The sequence below is a fragment of the Anas acuta genome, chromosome 1 (genome assembly GCF_963932015.1).
Source record: "Anas acuta chromosome 1, bAnaAcu1.1, whole genome shotgun sequence".
Lineage (NCBI taxonomy): Eukaryota > Metazoa > Chordata > Aves > Anseriformes > Anatidae > Anas > Anas acuta.
The window spans coordinates 190,729,822-190,745,763 of record NC_088979.1 but is presented as its reverse complement, the minus strand read 5'-3'; the positions used below and the strand labels follow the sequence as shown (position 1 = coordinate 190,745,763).

General features: G+C 40.9%; 1 protein-coding gene across 1 annotated transcript in view; it reads left to right on the top strand.

Annotated features, from left to right (window-relative positions):
- Nucleotides 1-11,119: 11,119 nt before the first annotated feature.
- The window catches only part of CDHR3 (cadherin related family member 3), a 33,275-nt gene continuing 28,452 nt past the window's right edge, over nucleotides 11,120-15,942 (top strand). Inside the window, exons 1-3 of the mRNA XM_068669782.1 lie at nucleotides 11,120-11,226; nucleotides 14,176-14,381; nucleotides 15,566-15,734. Coding sequence (XP_068525883.1) covers nucleotides 11,157-11,226; nucleotides 14,176-14,381; nucleotides 15,566-15,734 — 445 coding nt within the window. The 5' untranslated portion in view covers nucleotides 11,120-11,156. The remainder of the gene's footprint in view (nucleotides 11,227-14,175; nucleotides 14,382-15,565; nucleotides 15,735-15,942) is intronic.

Genomic DNA, 15,942 nt, shown 5'->3' with positions numbered 1-15,942 from the left:
AAGAGACAATCTTGATAGTTTCAAAAGCTGGACTTTTTTTCTTTCTTTCTTTTTTTTTTTTTTTTGGAAAGGTAACTGGGAAGAATCAGTCCTCCCTCCTGATTTGACACCTGAAGAATCAAAGAAAGACTGTTTGCCTGAATGCATCATGCTCCATTTTCAAACCTGCGTCTTCTGTGAAGTCACACAGGAACTTTTTGGTAAGTTATCTATAGGGCCTGCCAACAGCACGTGTGCTTAGTTTACCTGGACAGTGATGTTGGTGTTCCTCAGGTTGTTGCTGATGCTGGCAGACAGTCAGTTGCCAGACTGACGTCTGCTACTGGCTTAGCCAGAAACAGTGTCTTCCGAATGGTAGCAGTAGAAGATTTCTGTCAAGGATGAATATCTCAGGTTAGTGGCATTTGACACACAGACAGACAAAAAACAAACAAACAACAACAACAACAAAAAAACTTCCTTGTCTGTTTATTAGAAAAGAGTTACCATCTTTGGAATTCCTCTCCAAGGAACTATGGAGCTGTAACAAAATCATTCTCACAGACTGGATAATCAGTGACTCTTGCTTGACTTTATACATGAAAGGACAGGTTTGCTGTTTCACAAATGAAGCACATTTTCCTATTGATCACTTAAACAAAACAAACAACAACAACAAAAACAAATCAAGCAAAAACCAACTTGCAGTGAAGGAAAAGGTGGAATGCGAATGCTTATCCTTGTTTGCTCCCTCCCTAGAATGAGCATTTCACCATCTGATCCTTTCAGATATCCCAGCAGAATGAAAGGATGATGCCAATATGCTTATCTCTTTGTCTGAGGTGGTGACACCACCCATCGAAACTAACACTCAAAAGCCTTCAGCAGAGCAACACGTCATATACAGAAGTCAGTATCTAAAAGCCCTACTTCCAGAAATGAATATACTGCCATATATTGTACAGAAGCAACCAAAACAAAAAGACTCATTTAAAAAATGCACAAACCTCTGAGGGACTGGAAAGCTGAAGTCAAATGTGTTGAGCTCATTTCATAATTATGAAGAAACTTAGAGGGATATATCAAGTCTAATGAATAAATTGCAATTCCTGAATTAGTAATAGTCACTAGACGCTGATTTTTATTTGGAAGGGAAAAGTAAGCGCTCAGATTTCTTTGCACCTCCACACACCCCAAAAAAGGCTTCTCTTTGCTTAAGAGAGAATTTTAAGCAAAGACTTCTTTTTGCTTAAAAGAAATTTTTTTACATGGAGTGAAAAACCTGATTTACACTCACAGGAAAAATTTAATTAATTCTTATTTTACAAATCTTCCACAATATTTATTCAAAAGATTGGCAAATTCCAGGAAGTTCACCCATCCCTGAAAGAGAAGTTTTGTAAACAAATCTGGCAACAAATTTGTTTTAACAGCAGCAACCCTGCTAATCTGTCAAGATGTAGTTCGTTTCTGACACTTGATTAAATTCTTTTTTGCTTAGAAATTGAAAGTAATTTGCTAAAAACAAGCCATTTAGCTGGGACATGGTGGCTGCCCCTCTGATACTTCACAGAGCATTTAATTCATTTCAACAGAAAACAAGTAAAACTATAATGTTTAGCACCTTTTTTTTTTTTTTTTTTTTTTTTTTTTAACAGAAGCAAGGCTAAATTTCTGTATTCACAAATCAGCAATAGAGGTTTCAAGGTCTGGTGAAACCCATTTATAGTGTTATCCCACAAATTAGACCAGCATTAATCTGCATCCTCTGGACATGAATGAAGAGTCTTAGGCTGTGATTCCACAGGCACTTTCTTGCCCAGGCACCCTATGTCCTGCCATTCATTCTTGGCCATGTCGTTCTCAGTTCTTTTCCAGAATTAAGTCATAAATCCAGCTCCCTGGATCTCAGTAGAGCTGAATGGATAAAAAAAGTCTACCATTAGTGTCAACTGAAACAAAGGATATGTAAGTGTTGTTAAACGTATATTGACATTACTTTATATTAAGAGTATTAGGCCAACTGGACTGCCTGGTATATGAACATTTTGGGGTATCAATTTCTTGATTCTAACAGAGATCTGGCATTTCATCTCGCTGCTACCCCTTTGGATGGGAAAATATGTTGTGATTTTATTTTCTGTCATAGATTTCATAAAGCTGTGCATATCCCAGGGCAAAGGCTCAGCTGGTGTAAATGTCAGTAAAGCCATGACAGCAGCAAGGAAGATGTCCAATCTTCCTGCCACTTCCCCAGCTCCTTCAAACCTAAAAGGTTGATCCAGATCCCAAAGAAGTCAGTGAGAAGTTTCTCATTGTGCTGTAGCCAGCTCTGGGCATGTTCACAGCCACTTAAGTAGAGCAATTAAGATATTGGGCTAATATTAGTAGTCCTTCCCTGCCTACTTACAACACCCAAGTTGTTTGAGCTAGCTTTCATCTCACACAAAAGCCCGAGGAAATCAGCTGGTTTTGTGTTGCATCTGAAAGGTCGCCCTGTGTCCCCATGGACCAAGAGGTATGGGGGAATTCCAGAATCTGTGGCCAGCTTCTTGGTATTTATTTCTGGAAGCTGTTAGCTTAGATATTTTAGCTAATATTGGTCATGGAGAAGTGAGATGATAAGAGTGAGGGTTTTTAGAACATCACATTTATATGTGCTTTAAAATATATTTATAAATCTGCCATTCTTGCTTTTTAAGTTCTTTTTTAGGTGGAATTTTAACAGTTTTTATGGACACTCAGGGCAGGGCAGATATTCTACTTCTTCTCTAATACCACATGTAAGGATTTTACTGAATGGCCTTCCCTCTAAAGCAAAGAAGATACTCCTAAAAATCCTGGCAGGGTTTGACATCAGTAACTCCATATGGTAGTATTATTGGGAGGCATTTTAGTACCTAAATAATTCTTCATTTGGGGCAATCTGTGATACACACTTTTTTTCAGCATATAAAACATCAGAATGTAAGAGGAAAAAATCCCCTATAAGGATTTTTACTTGACAGTGGGAAATAATGAATTTATGAAATATAAGCAAATTAAGTTAGCAGCCTCTTGCTTAATTGGGATTTGTGCTACTTAAAAGAAAATGGAGTTGCGGCTGTCTCAAATTTCTAGCTCTTCTCAGGCTGAAAAGTATTATTCTTTTACACTATTGACTCTGATTACCTCTGTGATTTAATCCTTTTCTTTACATGCTTAGTGGGTAGACATAGTGGGAAAGTCACAGCTACAAGCAATAACATACCAATTAACTCCGAGGTACTGATGGGACATTTAAGTAATTTTAAGTCAACACACATAAACATTACATCGCTGGCTTGAAAATCTGGACATTGTTTGCAGCTGGAAGATTTGATTGCTTAATTGATTTTGATTTTCGAATTGCTTTTGAAAATCAACCACTGGTTTGAATCTGCTCCAGATGGGCAATGACTGGAAATTGTTATAATCTGGCATGTATTTGGTAGCATAGATAAGTGAGTTGATGGCCTCATTAAAAGTACCTCAGACATATGCACTGATTAAAAAACTCTCATCACTGGCTCAGCAGGAGCTTGGCTGAGGGTAGCTGCACTGCCCTTTCACCCCTCAGGGCTCTTTCTGGCATGACAATGGGAGGAAGTTTCTATTACTGCTGCCCACAGTGGTGTTTGCAAAATATACACTAGTCCAGCGTGTCTGCCTGTCAGGGAATGCAATATGGGACAGGCCAGTGCTTGTTTTCACTGCAGTCAATGGGGAAATAGAGCACATCCCATCATAAAGGAGAGGGCTAGAGATAGTCACATAGTTGTGCCCTGGTAGTGCCTCTGTTTCCAAAAGAAGCCTAGGGTGACTATATAGCATTAACATATACAAGCCTATGATTTAGTTATCTCAAGGTAGGTGAGGTAAAATCTCACCCAAGTGGCATCTCTTCATTTTGACTGCTAGCTTCTAAAACATTGTGTGAGAACTTTTGCAGTTTTTCACAACCTCTGAGCTGCAGATCCTAGTCTGTCCTCCAAAGCATTATGAGTCAGTTCCCACAACACACTCATTTGTTTAAAGGAGAGAATGTACCATTTTCAATAAGAAGCTTGGCAAAGGCACTGACCAAGATGATGTCCCTGGAATGTTTTTAATATGCTTTGTAACCATTGCCCACACAAACTAAATGACTTTCTGTTTAGACAGCTGGATTTCTGTGTGGCACTAGATGGCAATATTCCCTCAGCTCCAGCAACGGTCAGGGTAGCAGTGCACAGCAAAGGGACATATTCTGACCTTGTTTCCTTGTTGTCACCCACGTAGCTTATAAGAGCCCGGTTTTACATGACTGAGGACAGTCTGAGCTGCAGACATATTTTTCTCTCTCTACATTCACCCACCTACCTTTACAGCTTCACAGTTCTCTGTCAAAACATTTGTTGGACAAGTATGTTTACTGCATGCGGTCTTCTGTTTCATTAAGAAAGGTTTTGTGGTCTCAGGCTGTTCCATGATGTTTGTGCTCAAATCCACAGGCAAGAAGTGTCTACATCCAGAGTAGTGCGCTGCTTTCCTGCTGCCTTTCGCCTATTGATGTGGTGGTGGACTGAGTCAAGTCATTACTCAGATGCAGCGTTGCCTCATGTCACTCACAGGTGGCTCATTTTTTCACTCACATGTACTGTCAGATAAAATAAGTGTAATCTACACCCATAACTGTAAAAAAGTGCTCCTGTATCTGTACCCAGATGAATTTGGATCTATCCCTGTGTGATATTTCTAAAGTATTTTTTTATGATCACTGAAACTCAGGTAGCAAGGAACAGAGCCAGTTAAGAATACTGCATCCATCTCCTTTGTGTTGTTAAGATTGTGTTTGCCTTCAGGGTACTTTATTCAGACCCAGATCTATTGAAATGGGTTTTCACGTCCCCACCATCACACAACCTTTTTCTCACCTCATAAACCCACTGTCATGCTGCCACAGCTGTTCTGCTACATACTTTTTAGAGCCAAGGTCCCCAAACCATGTTCACTCCCTCCCTTGTCCTCCTATGGCACATCTCCGTGCCCTCAGATCAGGACACAGCTTCACACATCCAATCTTCTCCTTTCTTCCACTCCTCAACTTCCCCAGCAGAGACTGAATTTTCTCCACCATTTCCCTTCGCCATCACGTCAGTGAGAAACCCAGCTTCAAAATCTGCCTCATAAGTCTCTGTCCTCATATCACATAGCTGAGAAAATAATGGTGCTACTGTGTTGGTATTGCTGAGCAAGAGAATGGAGCAGGAACAAAAGTGTATACCAGGTCCTCAGGTGGTATGATGCTGCTGCATGTCGTCTGACCATGGCAATGACTCTGCAGTGACTTTTGGCCAGCTGATGTGCAGTAGTCTGAGGGGGAGAGAAGCTGCCAGGAGCACCAGAAGCACAAAGCCCTGAATAAGTCACCCTGTAGTTGCTTCAAGGCCCCTCATAAAAGAGAATTGTCCTCTTCCAGATACTTCTGCCCAAAAGCCAGTCTGCAGTCTGTTGAAACAGCCACCAAGAGTGGCAGGAAGTGAACAAAATGGCCGGTTCCCTGTGGTACCTCAGGGCCCTGGCACAGGCCCATCCCCACCGCGGCCATGGCAGCCCAAGCGAAACTGGGATGTCTCCAGGGCTGCATGCCCTTCTTGCATCACACGTCCCTCCGCTGCTCCCCCAGAGAACTGCAGAGCCCAGCTGAAGATCTCAAAGTTCCCGAAACAATAAACAAACAAAGTTTGTTATGAAGCAGTGAATTGTTCTCATTCCTCCTGTTAAAGGGTTGGAGGAACTTAAGTGTAAAAACCTGTCCAACTCTGAGTGAAACTCCACCACCTGAGCCCCAGCCCTGTGCCAAGCCATATTTCTATTCATTCCCTACTCTTTTTTAAAACAGGGATCATAAAAATGTTTTATTTGTGCTAAAATGCAAAGTCACTTTCGCTAAATATCATCCAATCCCTTTTGCTGAATAAAATAGACAATATACAGTGTGTTTTGTGATGCAAAGGCCTGTTTAAGGAATTCTCGGTGGTATATTGAAGTATATGACTAAGCGAAGTGCATCTCATTGTGTACATAGAAACCCCAGAGTTTCTGTACCCATATTTGCCCAGAGCATTCTTTCTTGTTGCATTTGCATTATTTGCTACTTCAAGTCCTTGTTCATTTATTTACTGATCAGCTTAGGTGGCCAGGCAATTACAGTAACAGACAAACTTGTAATGTGCAGTAAATACTGTATTATGAGGTACGAGGTATTGCCACATGGGCTCAGGCCCTGATCCAATATCCAGTGCTCAGGAGACTTCATCGGCCTCAACACATTTTTCACCGATTCTTTACTTTCACTGGAATTTAAAGACAAATCACTCAATTAAAATTCAAGTGATGTACGTGGCTGGCATGGACAAAAGACAGCAATTCTTGCAGGTATTGAATGCTCTATACCACCACACGTTTTTGATCTTGAAGCTCATGACACAAAGTCATTGCTGGTAATATCTACTTTTGCTCAGGTGAATGAATAATGTGTTTTACCAACTTTAATGTTACGTTGATGCAGAAATAATAGTATTTTTAAGCAGTGCAAGAACGTAAAGGGAAAAACATTTGGCAATAATACACTGTTTGAAGTCATGGTACTTTTCAATTGGCACCACTGACTTCAGTGGAAAAACTTCAGCTTTTTGGGTCTTCCTGTGTGGCCCTGCAGAAGTCACTTGACCTTTCTGTAAGGAAGACTCAAGTATGTCTAGGGCTTTCCTAACCTGTCCTTGTAATTGTCTGTCCACATTTGTCATTACAGCAACACAAAGGAAGACAGAGGCTGATTGGGCAAGATGGAGCAGAGGGAATGGGAAGGATCAGAACAATCTTAATGCCTTAGTGCCCCCGGTCCTCCTAAAGTGAGTGCTCAAATTCTCAAGTTACAAAATAAGTGGCAAAAGCCAGACTCCTGGGATTCATTTTTCTTTTGTGAATGCTCTCATCTGTAGGGTGTATACATGTAACTGCTGGAGCAATGGGAGAACTTGTTTTCACTCTTGACAACAGCTACGTTTTCAGGTTTTGGTGTGTACTTGCCCAGATTTTAGGCTTTCTTTTACTTAAATCTGGATCCCCAAAAAGCTCTTGACATGATGGAAGTACTTGCAGACACCTCAAGTTAATTATGACTAGCAGGTTTATGTGTTGACAAGTAAATGCTAGAAAATAGATGGCCTGGATATCTGTCTGGGACGTTTTTACATAATTGTGTGGGGTTAGTTACTAAATTTACTAAGCTGGGATCGCTTTAGGTGAGATTAAGGTAGCCTGGATACTACTCATGGCTTTTAGTTTGCTCTTGTTACTCACAAATGGTACAGAGGAAGCTTTTAGCTGAGAAATCAAATGAAATGGTGCATAAGTTTTTGGTGTAGGATGCCGAGGTACTGTTTTAATATTTTAGGAAAGGTTACCAAGGCAGCAGATGGAGTAGCTGTACTGTTTAAAGAGAAAGGAGATGAAAATAAAACTGACAGTCTGGGCAATTTAATTGGGGAAATAACAATAAATACTCTTGAACTGAAGTTGGATCAGGTGTGGGAAAATTTTCCTCAGGCTGCTCCATTTTTGGCGGGTATTTATCACAGTAAGAGCAAAATGTCTCTTCCTGTGAGTTGGCTAAGCAAAAGAGAGCCGCTACTCTGGCTGAAGTAGCCATTAATGATAAAATTATGTCTTGAACCTCTGATGCATTTGAAAAGCGAGAGAACTTTTCCTTCCCGTTGACAGACTGGAAGTCAGTTGAGAATTAAATGTGCAGGAAAAAAGATTAATGTCCTGAACCTGCACATGTTGTTATGCAAGTAGACTATGTCTCTGATGCTGACCTCTGTTAAAATCCCCAGCTTTCCTGAGGACAAGCAATTGAAATGTTGCACATCTAATTCTGTTCTTTTCACCTTGATATCTCTCACTTTCCATATGCTTTATTTCTACATCCCAGCCTAACACTGGAACAGTCTCTCACACTCCAGTCTGTTGGTCTTTCCCCTGGAATCAAGACCCCTTAATTTCTTGAAAGGTGTAGCACCTTCCTCTTGTACTCTCTATCTTACCTGACCCCCTTGAAGACATTTTTTCAGAAATTCATTTATTTCAACAGCATTCTAAATTGCCCAGGTTTCAAATCATCTTGAAAAACAAGGAATGATTAAAAACCCAGCTTGTTCCTTGACCTTTTCACGTGCTCCAATTAATATTTTCCTCCCTCTGTTTTGCCTACAAACTCCCTGGTTATATTCTTGCTTGCACTGCCTTGACCTCTTTTTGTCTAGCTGCTTTACATCCCCGGAAATCTCATTCCTGCCATTCCTGCAGTGGCAGAGGTGTTGCCAGCATCACCAGTGAACTCCTTCTACCTTGCTCACCTTTTCCTAACCAGCTCTGTATTAACCAATCTGAATATACTTATTACTACTTGATTTTCTCCCTTTTCAGGGCTCTCTTTTAACTTTGGTGTTTTTCTCACCTCATTCCTCAGAACCAGGCAGGACGGACCAGACAACCACAGAAGCAGAGGAGTATAAAAAAAAAGAGGGATCAAGGAAGGTACTGAGAGATATTGGCAGTGACTGAAAGAAGAAAAAGCCAGAGCCCTTTCTGCTCATAGGTGCTCCTCCTGTGTGAGCTGCCCTTTATCTGCTCTCTCCTCCCTCGCTGTGTGCTGCACTGGGCTCTCCCCCCGTCTCCCTGGTCACCTTTACAGTCTACTCTCACAATATGCTTGAACCATGAGGCTTATCAGTGACTACTTGAAAGCACTGGAGACATATTTAGAGAGAAAACAGATATTAACTGCTCCATGGGTCTTCACATAGCACCTGAAAACCATTGCACTTCCAGGGAAAGCTGGTGAAAGGCTGGCATTTTAAGCACATATGTTTTCCAAATGCCTTCACTATCCATGTCTGCCATATCCCTGTGTGGTGTCTTTAGCACAAGATGTACAGAGGAAAGACTGATTTATGTATATGGACACTGAACTCCTGCTGAAAGTAGGTCTGTGTGGGTTCTCATATGAAGAAAGGACAAAACAAGGATGTATTTATAGGGGAAAAACAAAACAAAACAAAACAAAACAAAACAAAAAAAAACAACACAATAAAATAAAATAAAATAAAATAAAATAAAATAAAATAAAATAAAATAAAATAAAATAAAATAAAAACAGCCTAAGAAATAAGAAAAGAAAATAAAGGATAAAAAATGGTGACCTCTGAGTTCTGGGAAAAGCTTGGCTATTCAGAGCATCAGATGGGAACAGTCCATCAAGCTAGATATTAAACAAGTGTAAAACAAGTGTAAACATGTATCTGAAATACTTTAAAACTTAGCCCTGATATTTCTCTAGTTTCTTCAAGAGTACAAGAAACAGCAGTAGAATGGGATAGATTAGACACTGCGACTGAAAGGAGGTAAAAAAGCTACCAACAGTTTTACACTGTGCTGGTAATTATTAAAAAATCACGAGTTTATTGTCCAGGCCTGGTTCATGTCGGCGCACACAGGCCTCATCTTTGTGAGGTATCCGTTCAGATCAAAAGCTTCTTTGTGGATCCAGAAAATGCATGTGAAGGGATGGGCAATGACCTGGTATGTAAAGGGACAGGCTAGATTTTTTTCCAATATAAAGACATTAATATTTCCAATATAAAGACATTCATATAATATCATCATCACTAAGTCATCTGAGGGTAAAGTTTTCCATATATTTTTTTCCTAACATAATACCTAGGCACACATTCCCTGGGGCAATGGAAGATTAGTTTCCTCAGTACTACAGACCAATGCAGTGTGTGCTCACAGGATGATACAGTGTGGCTACATTTACTTCTAGACCAAGGCTGCATCTGGACTTGGCAAGAACTAGAAGCACTTCAAAACAGATGCAGATCAACCATCAAATGAACATTTCTTGTAATTCCCCAAAGCAGTATCAGATATGTGGGTATGGGTCAGCTCCGATCAGTAGTTTTACTGATGCATCTTTTCCAGGGTCATAGCAGCAGATTCGTCCCAGCTACAACCATCCTGTAGCTTAAGGTGTGCATGCAAGCACAGCCAATGCCCCTCGCAGTGTTATGCTAGCTGTTCGTGTTCAGCATGTCCAATTAATATTCTCATACTATACAAAACACAGGAGCACAGGATAGAGCTACCTGGTCTAGTGTCAGCTTTCACTGGGACAGCCATAGAGTGTCACGCAGAACCATCTAGAGATACTAGCTTAGCTCACAACTCAGTGTGGTTTCTCCAGAGTGGTGTTAAACATGAATCACTAAGTCCTGCCTCATGGCAGAGCTGATAAGTTTGTATGGAGGTGTTTAAGAATTAACTGGACAAATCCCTAAGTAACCTGATTTAATTAGGCCTCCTTTGAGCTGGGTGTTTGACCAGGTGACCTCCAGAGGTCCCTTCCTACCTAAATTATTGTATGAGTTGATGCCAATGCACCTATATTGCATCCAGTCTCAGTAATAGTGCCACCTCTATAATATGCTCCTCCAAAAAACGCTAGGACTGCCCTTAGATCAAAGAGAACAAATTGCATGGGTGTATTGTGGGCTAGTTCTCTAAATCCAAGGGAGTCAGCGGTGCTTTATGCTGTTCCTGAGACAGCTACAGCAAAACTGACTTTGTCATGTACATATGCTACAATTGCTCCTCCAGGTATGCAGTGTGCATGGTCTGAGTAATTCTCTGATACTCAGAGAAACGAGAAAAATTCAGGTTCTTGGTGTAACTAAGAGAGCATGAGTATTTGATCCTGGTCTGTGAAAAGAGCACCTTATTTGCCAGAGATACAAAAGCAGCACAGTACTTCCACATTTAGAACTTGCTAGTTTCTTTACATAATGCTTCAATAAATAAGATGATTGCAGTGAAAGGATTATTCATGTCTGTTTTCTCAAGTGTGGCCCAGGTCTGTGGATGGAGTGTCAGCAAGGAGCAGTTCTCCGACAAGCAAACATGCTGGCGGTGTTTAGAAACTCCCTTAGAGACACGGGTCCTTTGTTTAATTTCTCACTCCACAACATGACAAAGAGGAAGAATTTAGGTGGAGCTGATTATAAAGGAGGGAAAACATATCATAATCTTCCTTCAGTTGGTATCCTGGGGACATGAAGGACAGGGTCATAAAGACGATGAAGAGCACAGTCCTTCTCTTCATTTTGCTGGGAGTAGTATCTGGTAAGAACATGATTTCATTACGCTGCTAAAATTAGAACACTGTTGGCTGTTGTACTTTCTCTTGGGAGCTTTATAATACATATTTAAGGATCAGACACGGATGGAAAAAATCAAGTAACAATTATTTTTCTACTGAAATAGATTGAGCTCTGTGGTTACAGCAGTATAATGAAGAGAATATGACCTCTCAGTAAGACGCTTGGCTGGAAGAGGCACTTCAGTGTGTAATAGCCACTGCTCAGTAAGAAAGTGTTGGAATGGGAAAGGAGATCAGTTCTGCAAGAGACAATATCTATTAACAATACTGCAGTATTCTCCTTTCAAATATTGATAACATTTCTATCTGATGAAGTAAAATAAGCAACCAAACAGAAAAAACACAGGTAGAGGTTATTAGGAGGGTGTCAGTATTTTTGCCCAGGATAAAAACATGGAAGTTTTGCCAATATGAATATGTACATGTTAGCAACTTAAAGTAGATCTTCAAATATCAATCTGTGTGGCTGATGGAGTTGCTTGTAGCAAGCTATCTGCCCAGGTAGGATCACTTTGCTTTCAAGGAACTAAATTCTTCCAGACCTCAGAAACGTGTCAGTATTTGGTGTTTTAGCTTTATGATCCCCAAACTGTAATCAGGACGCTGCATGTGAATCTCAATGTTTCTTGAAGAATGGTGTTTTTTTGATGTGCATGGTTGCAGAGAAAGAAAAGCTTGATGACGTGACTCAGGCTAACAAATCACACATAAATAAGACTTGAACATACATATACATCTCAAAGCCAACTTGTTTTGGGCTCAGAAATTGTTAATGTTTGGGGCTGGTAATTCAGATATATACTTTATTACATTTCTTCAGGCATGGTTCGTCCTCTGAAGTAAAGGGGTAACCAAGGACTTGTGAATACAGAAGGAAGGCTTTTGTAAAATCAGTTGGAAGAAGAAGACGCCATTTAGATACAGGGTGGAAAATTTCAGTTAAAAAAAATAAAGAACAAATAGTGAGAGCTTATGATTTAGAAAGACAAATCCTGAATAAACTGCCAAAAAAATCTTCAGAGATAATATGAAAATAGCAACTCTCTTCTTTCTTCATTTCTAAATGTTGTAAATGATTTCATTGATTTTATAAATGGTTTCCATTAATGAACTCTGGCTTGCTGTCAGTAGCAAGTTCAATGTTCAGCTCCACTTGTGGAAATGTATCCCCAGAAGGCCCTCTCAGCTCAGTCTCATTTGCATGGTCGATTTCTGTTGATGATGTTTTCCAGAATCTTTAAGAACATTGATAAACGCTTAGTCCTTCTCTGGGACTTGTGAAGAAGGGGAAACAGGACTCAATGCTTTGTTTCAGGGATTCATCTACTGTTATTACTTTTGCTTCTTATGAAGCAAAGGCACTAATATCCTAAGTCTTTGATCCTATGGGGAACATTATTTGAGAGTCCAGTAAAAGGAGCAATGGCTAACACACAGAAACAGATCATATGTGATCTGTCCCTAAAATGCTCCAAAATGTTGCTAGTGAATCAAAGAAACAAGATTTGGGATGGTTTGGGGCAAAAATCACCGAGGCTTCTTCTAAAGTCATTGAAAGCACTGGAGCTGAACTCTCCCCTTCTAGATTAAAGATCCTGATGATCTTGGAGCAGTGGCAATTTTAATGCTTCTTTGGGAACTGATGTGAACTATCCTTCCCCAGCCATATAAGAAGAGGAAAGAGGGAAGTGGTTCCATCCTACCAGTGGCGAAGGCAAATAGTGTAGTGCACAGGAGCCCATTTCCCTTTGGCGTCCTTGAGCTCCATTCTGAACCTGAGCATCCAAGTGTGGCTGTGCTGCAGCCCTGATGGCCTCAGAATAGTTCCTCTAGCAGCGTTTTACCTTGCAGCTGCCCAACAAAAATACAGGCTTTGTGAAGCTTTGCTACAGTAAATGCTGTGGTATGAACAGCCTGGCCCTCGAGTGAAGAGTATCTCCCGCTGTCTTGGCACAGGCTGTGTGGAAAGTTTTACCGAAGGCAGCTAGCTCCCTTGGCATATGGTTTGGACAGGCCAGCAAAGCCCCCCAAGCAGCATCCAGTCCTGCCGTGGTCTCCTGTTGAGGCCAGTTTAGGGATATGAGGGTACTAAGATGTTGTTTCAGGGCATGCCCTAAAAGCTGACCTCATTTATATTTCCTACGCACTCTTCAGGAGATAAAGCGCCACAGGCCCCTGTTAAAACAACACAAAAATACCCGTGATAAACATCAGAGCGAGCACAGATTTTGACTCGGGGAGTGGGGAGGCCTGACGGAGTAGCAGGGAGTTCACACGAGGCCACGGGATGCCACAGCCTGGCTGCAGCCAGGCGGTTGTAAACCACGGGGTGCCTTTGTGGGCCCTGGGGAATGAACGGCTGCCCGTCCGTGCTCGGAGCAGAAGAGAAACCAGCACAGCCCCCAGAGATGCTGCTTACACAACTCACCAGCCGGGCCTGCACACAGCATGCCAGAGAGACTAAGGAAAGGGAAATGGAGGAAGTGGGTGCTGCAGGTGGTGTGGCTCACGGTGAAGATTGCTTCTTTAACATCCTGGCCTGTGTGGTTCAAGGTGCTTTTTGGTGCCATTAGTGCACAGAGGCAGCAGTTAGCTAGCATGGAGGGTGAAATGAAATAATAGAAACAAACACTGTTTCTTTCCTACTAAATGAAGGCATATATGTAGGCAAACAACACAGCAACAATACTACTTAAACATCAGCACCCTAAGTGACAGTAGTATAGTGCTGAATTAGAGATTCCTTCTTTTGCCATTAGCGCTGGATTTACTACAGTGCAATGCCACCATTCATAAGCAAAAAGAGAATCAGGCCATTTTGTGCTCATTAATGGCATCTCCTGGCACCAGCTGTGCGCTCCTGCTAGCCTAAGACTCCCCGAAGTAATTTCTCATTCATTTTCATCTTGCAGGAAGAAGAATCCAGTTGTTTAGGGGCTTACCTGCAACAGGCACTGTTGAAGAAAATTCTCCAGCTGGTGTTTCCGTTCACACCTTTAATGTAACCCTTACTCCATTGTCTTCTGAAGGTGTTGCAATAATACATCCTACCATACTAAATTCAAATCCACTTACAGAAGCGTTTGATATTGAATCCACAGGAGATCTTGTATACAGGGTGAGTTTTACATTTAGCTTGAGCAATGCTCTGTCCTGGAGGCTGATGGTTCCTGGATTACTGAGAACTGACAGAGCACAGTGACTCATCTTTTAATCAGAGGAGTTGCAAATGCAGACCGCTGTACTATTTGGACATGCTGTAATAGATATGACAAATGAGTAGTAATAGTGATTACGATTTTAATTGCATCTAGGCAAAAACTGCTTATCACAATAATTCTGTTTATTCTGGGATAGAAAACATGATTTTCTAGAAAATCTGAGGTAAAGAAGGACATGGAGGACCTGATTCTGTTTTGAGGTTTTATCCATAGTTTTTCAACTTAATTAATATGAAGTCACTGTGAATTTAAAGTGGATTATTTAAACCACATGCAGCTCTTACTTGGACACTCTCACCTCGAATTAAAATGAATTTGACTCACTTCCAAAACAAAGTAAGCTGAGTCAGATCAAAGCCAAGTTTAACTCGGAATGAGGGCTGTGACATATGAGGAAGTTACCTTGAGGTATGAAGTTATCACACTTCCACACATCTGTGATCTATTTCCATCTATTGCGTACTCTTGTCCTGTGGAAAATGCAAAGTAATTTTGGTTGTTTCAGGCTAGTTTTTCTTGCTGGATAAATTAGCAAGTATTACCTCACATTTGTCACTGGCAGTGAGTGTTCAGATGCATGATAACTTGTCATCCCGTTGCAACTCACTTGTATGCCTGTGCCTGAACAACGACACTCAAGAGCACCTTTGAATCCACTTTTCTGGAAGTTTCCAAGGAAATTCAGGTTTTCACAGAATTGATACAAGGGCCCTTTTCTATTTCTCTTTGCTGATGTTTCTGGGAGAAAATGTAGGGGGAGTAAGACCATGAACCCGGGTGCCTGCCGCTCATGGATTGACGCAAGGCATGGTGGCTCCTTCCAGGCTTTCTCCTCCCCAAACTGTCCCTTATACAAGAGGTCCTTGAGTTGCTCTGTGAGGCCACAACATTTTGGTCTTTCCATTCTCTTTTTACTCACATTTCAGCCAGTGGCAAGGGTTGTGCCAGCAATCAGCATATAATCTAAAATACTCACTGCTTACTGATGGAAAATGTCCATCAAACTGGTATTCTCTCCTATAGATTATAAATTACATCTCTTTCATAATGTGCTAATCATATTTTTATTTTCTCTTTTCAGGTTGTTACCAGTGGAAACCCTGTCCTAGATTATGAAACAATGCCAAAGCGCTTTGATTTACAGATTTTTGTTGAAGATACAACTGGGAGAACTGACCTTAGTACACTGACTATCCAAGTAGTAGATAAAAATGAACCTCCTGTGTTTCGAGGAAATATGGCAATTCAAAGTAAGATGGTAGAGGCACTTGAAAAGAACAATACTGAAAAAGCTGACATCACTTACAAAACAGAACTGCATACAGTGACAGTGGTTAAAGTGGTCTAAGTGTTTTCCTTTAGAAAATCAAGGGAGGAACAGGGTGATGTTTTTACCAAAGCTTTATTTTACACAAATATTTGGTATACTTAATCTCCGGAGATGCCCTTCTGTTTTCT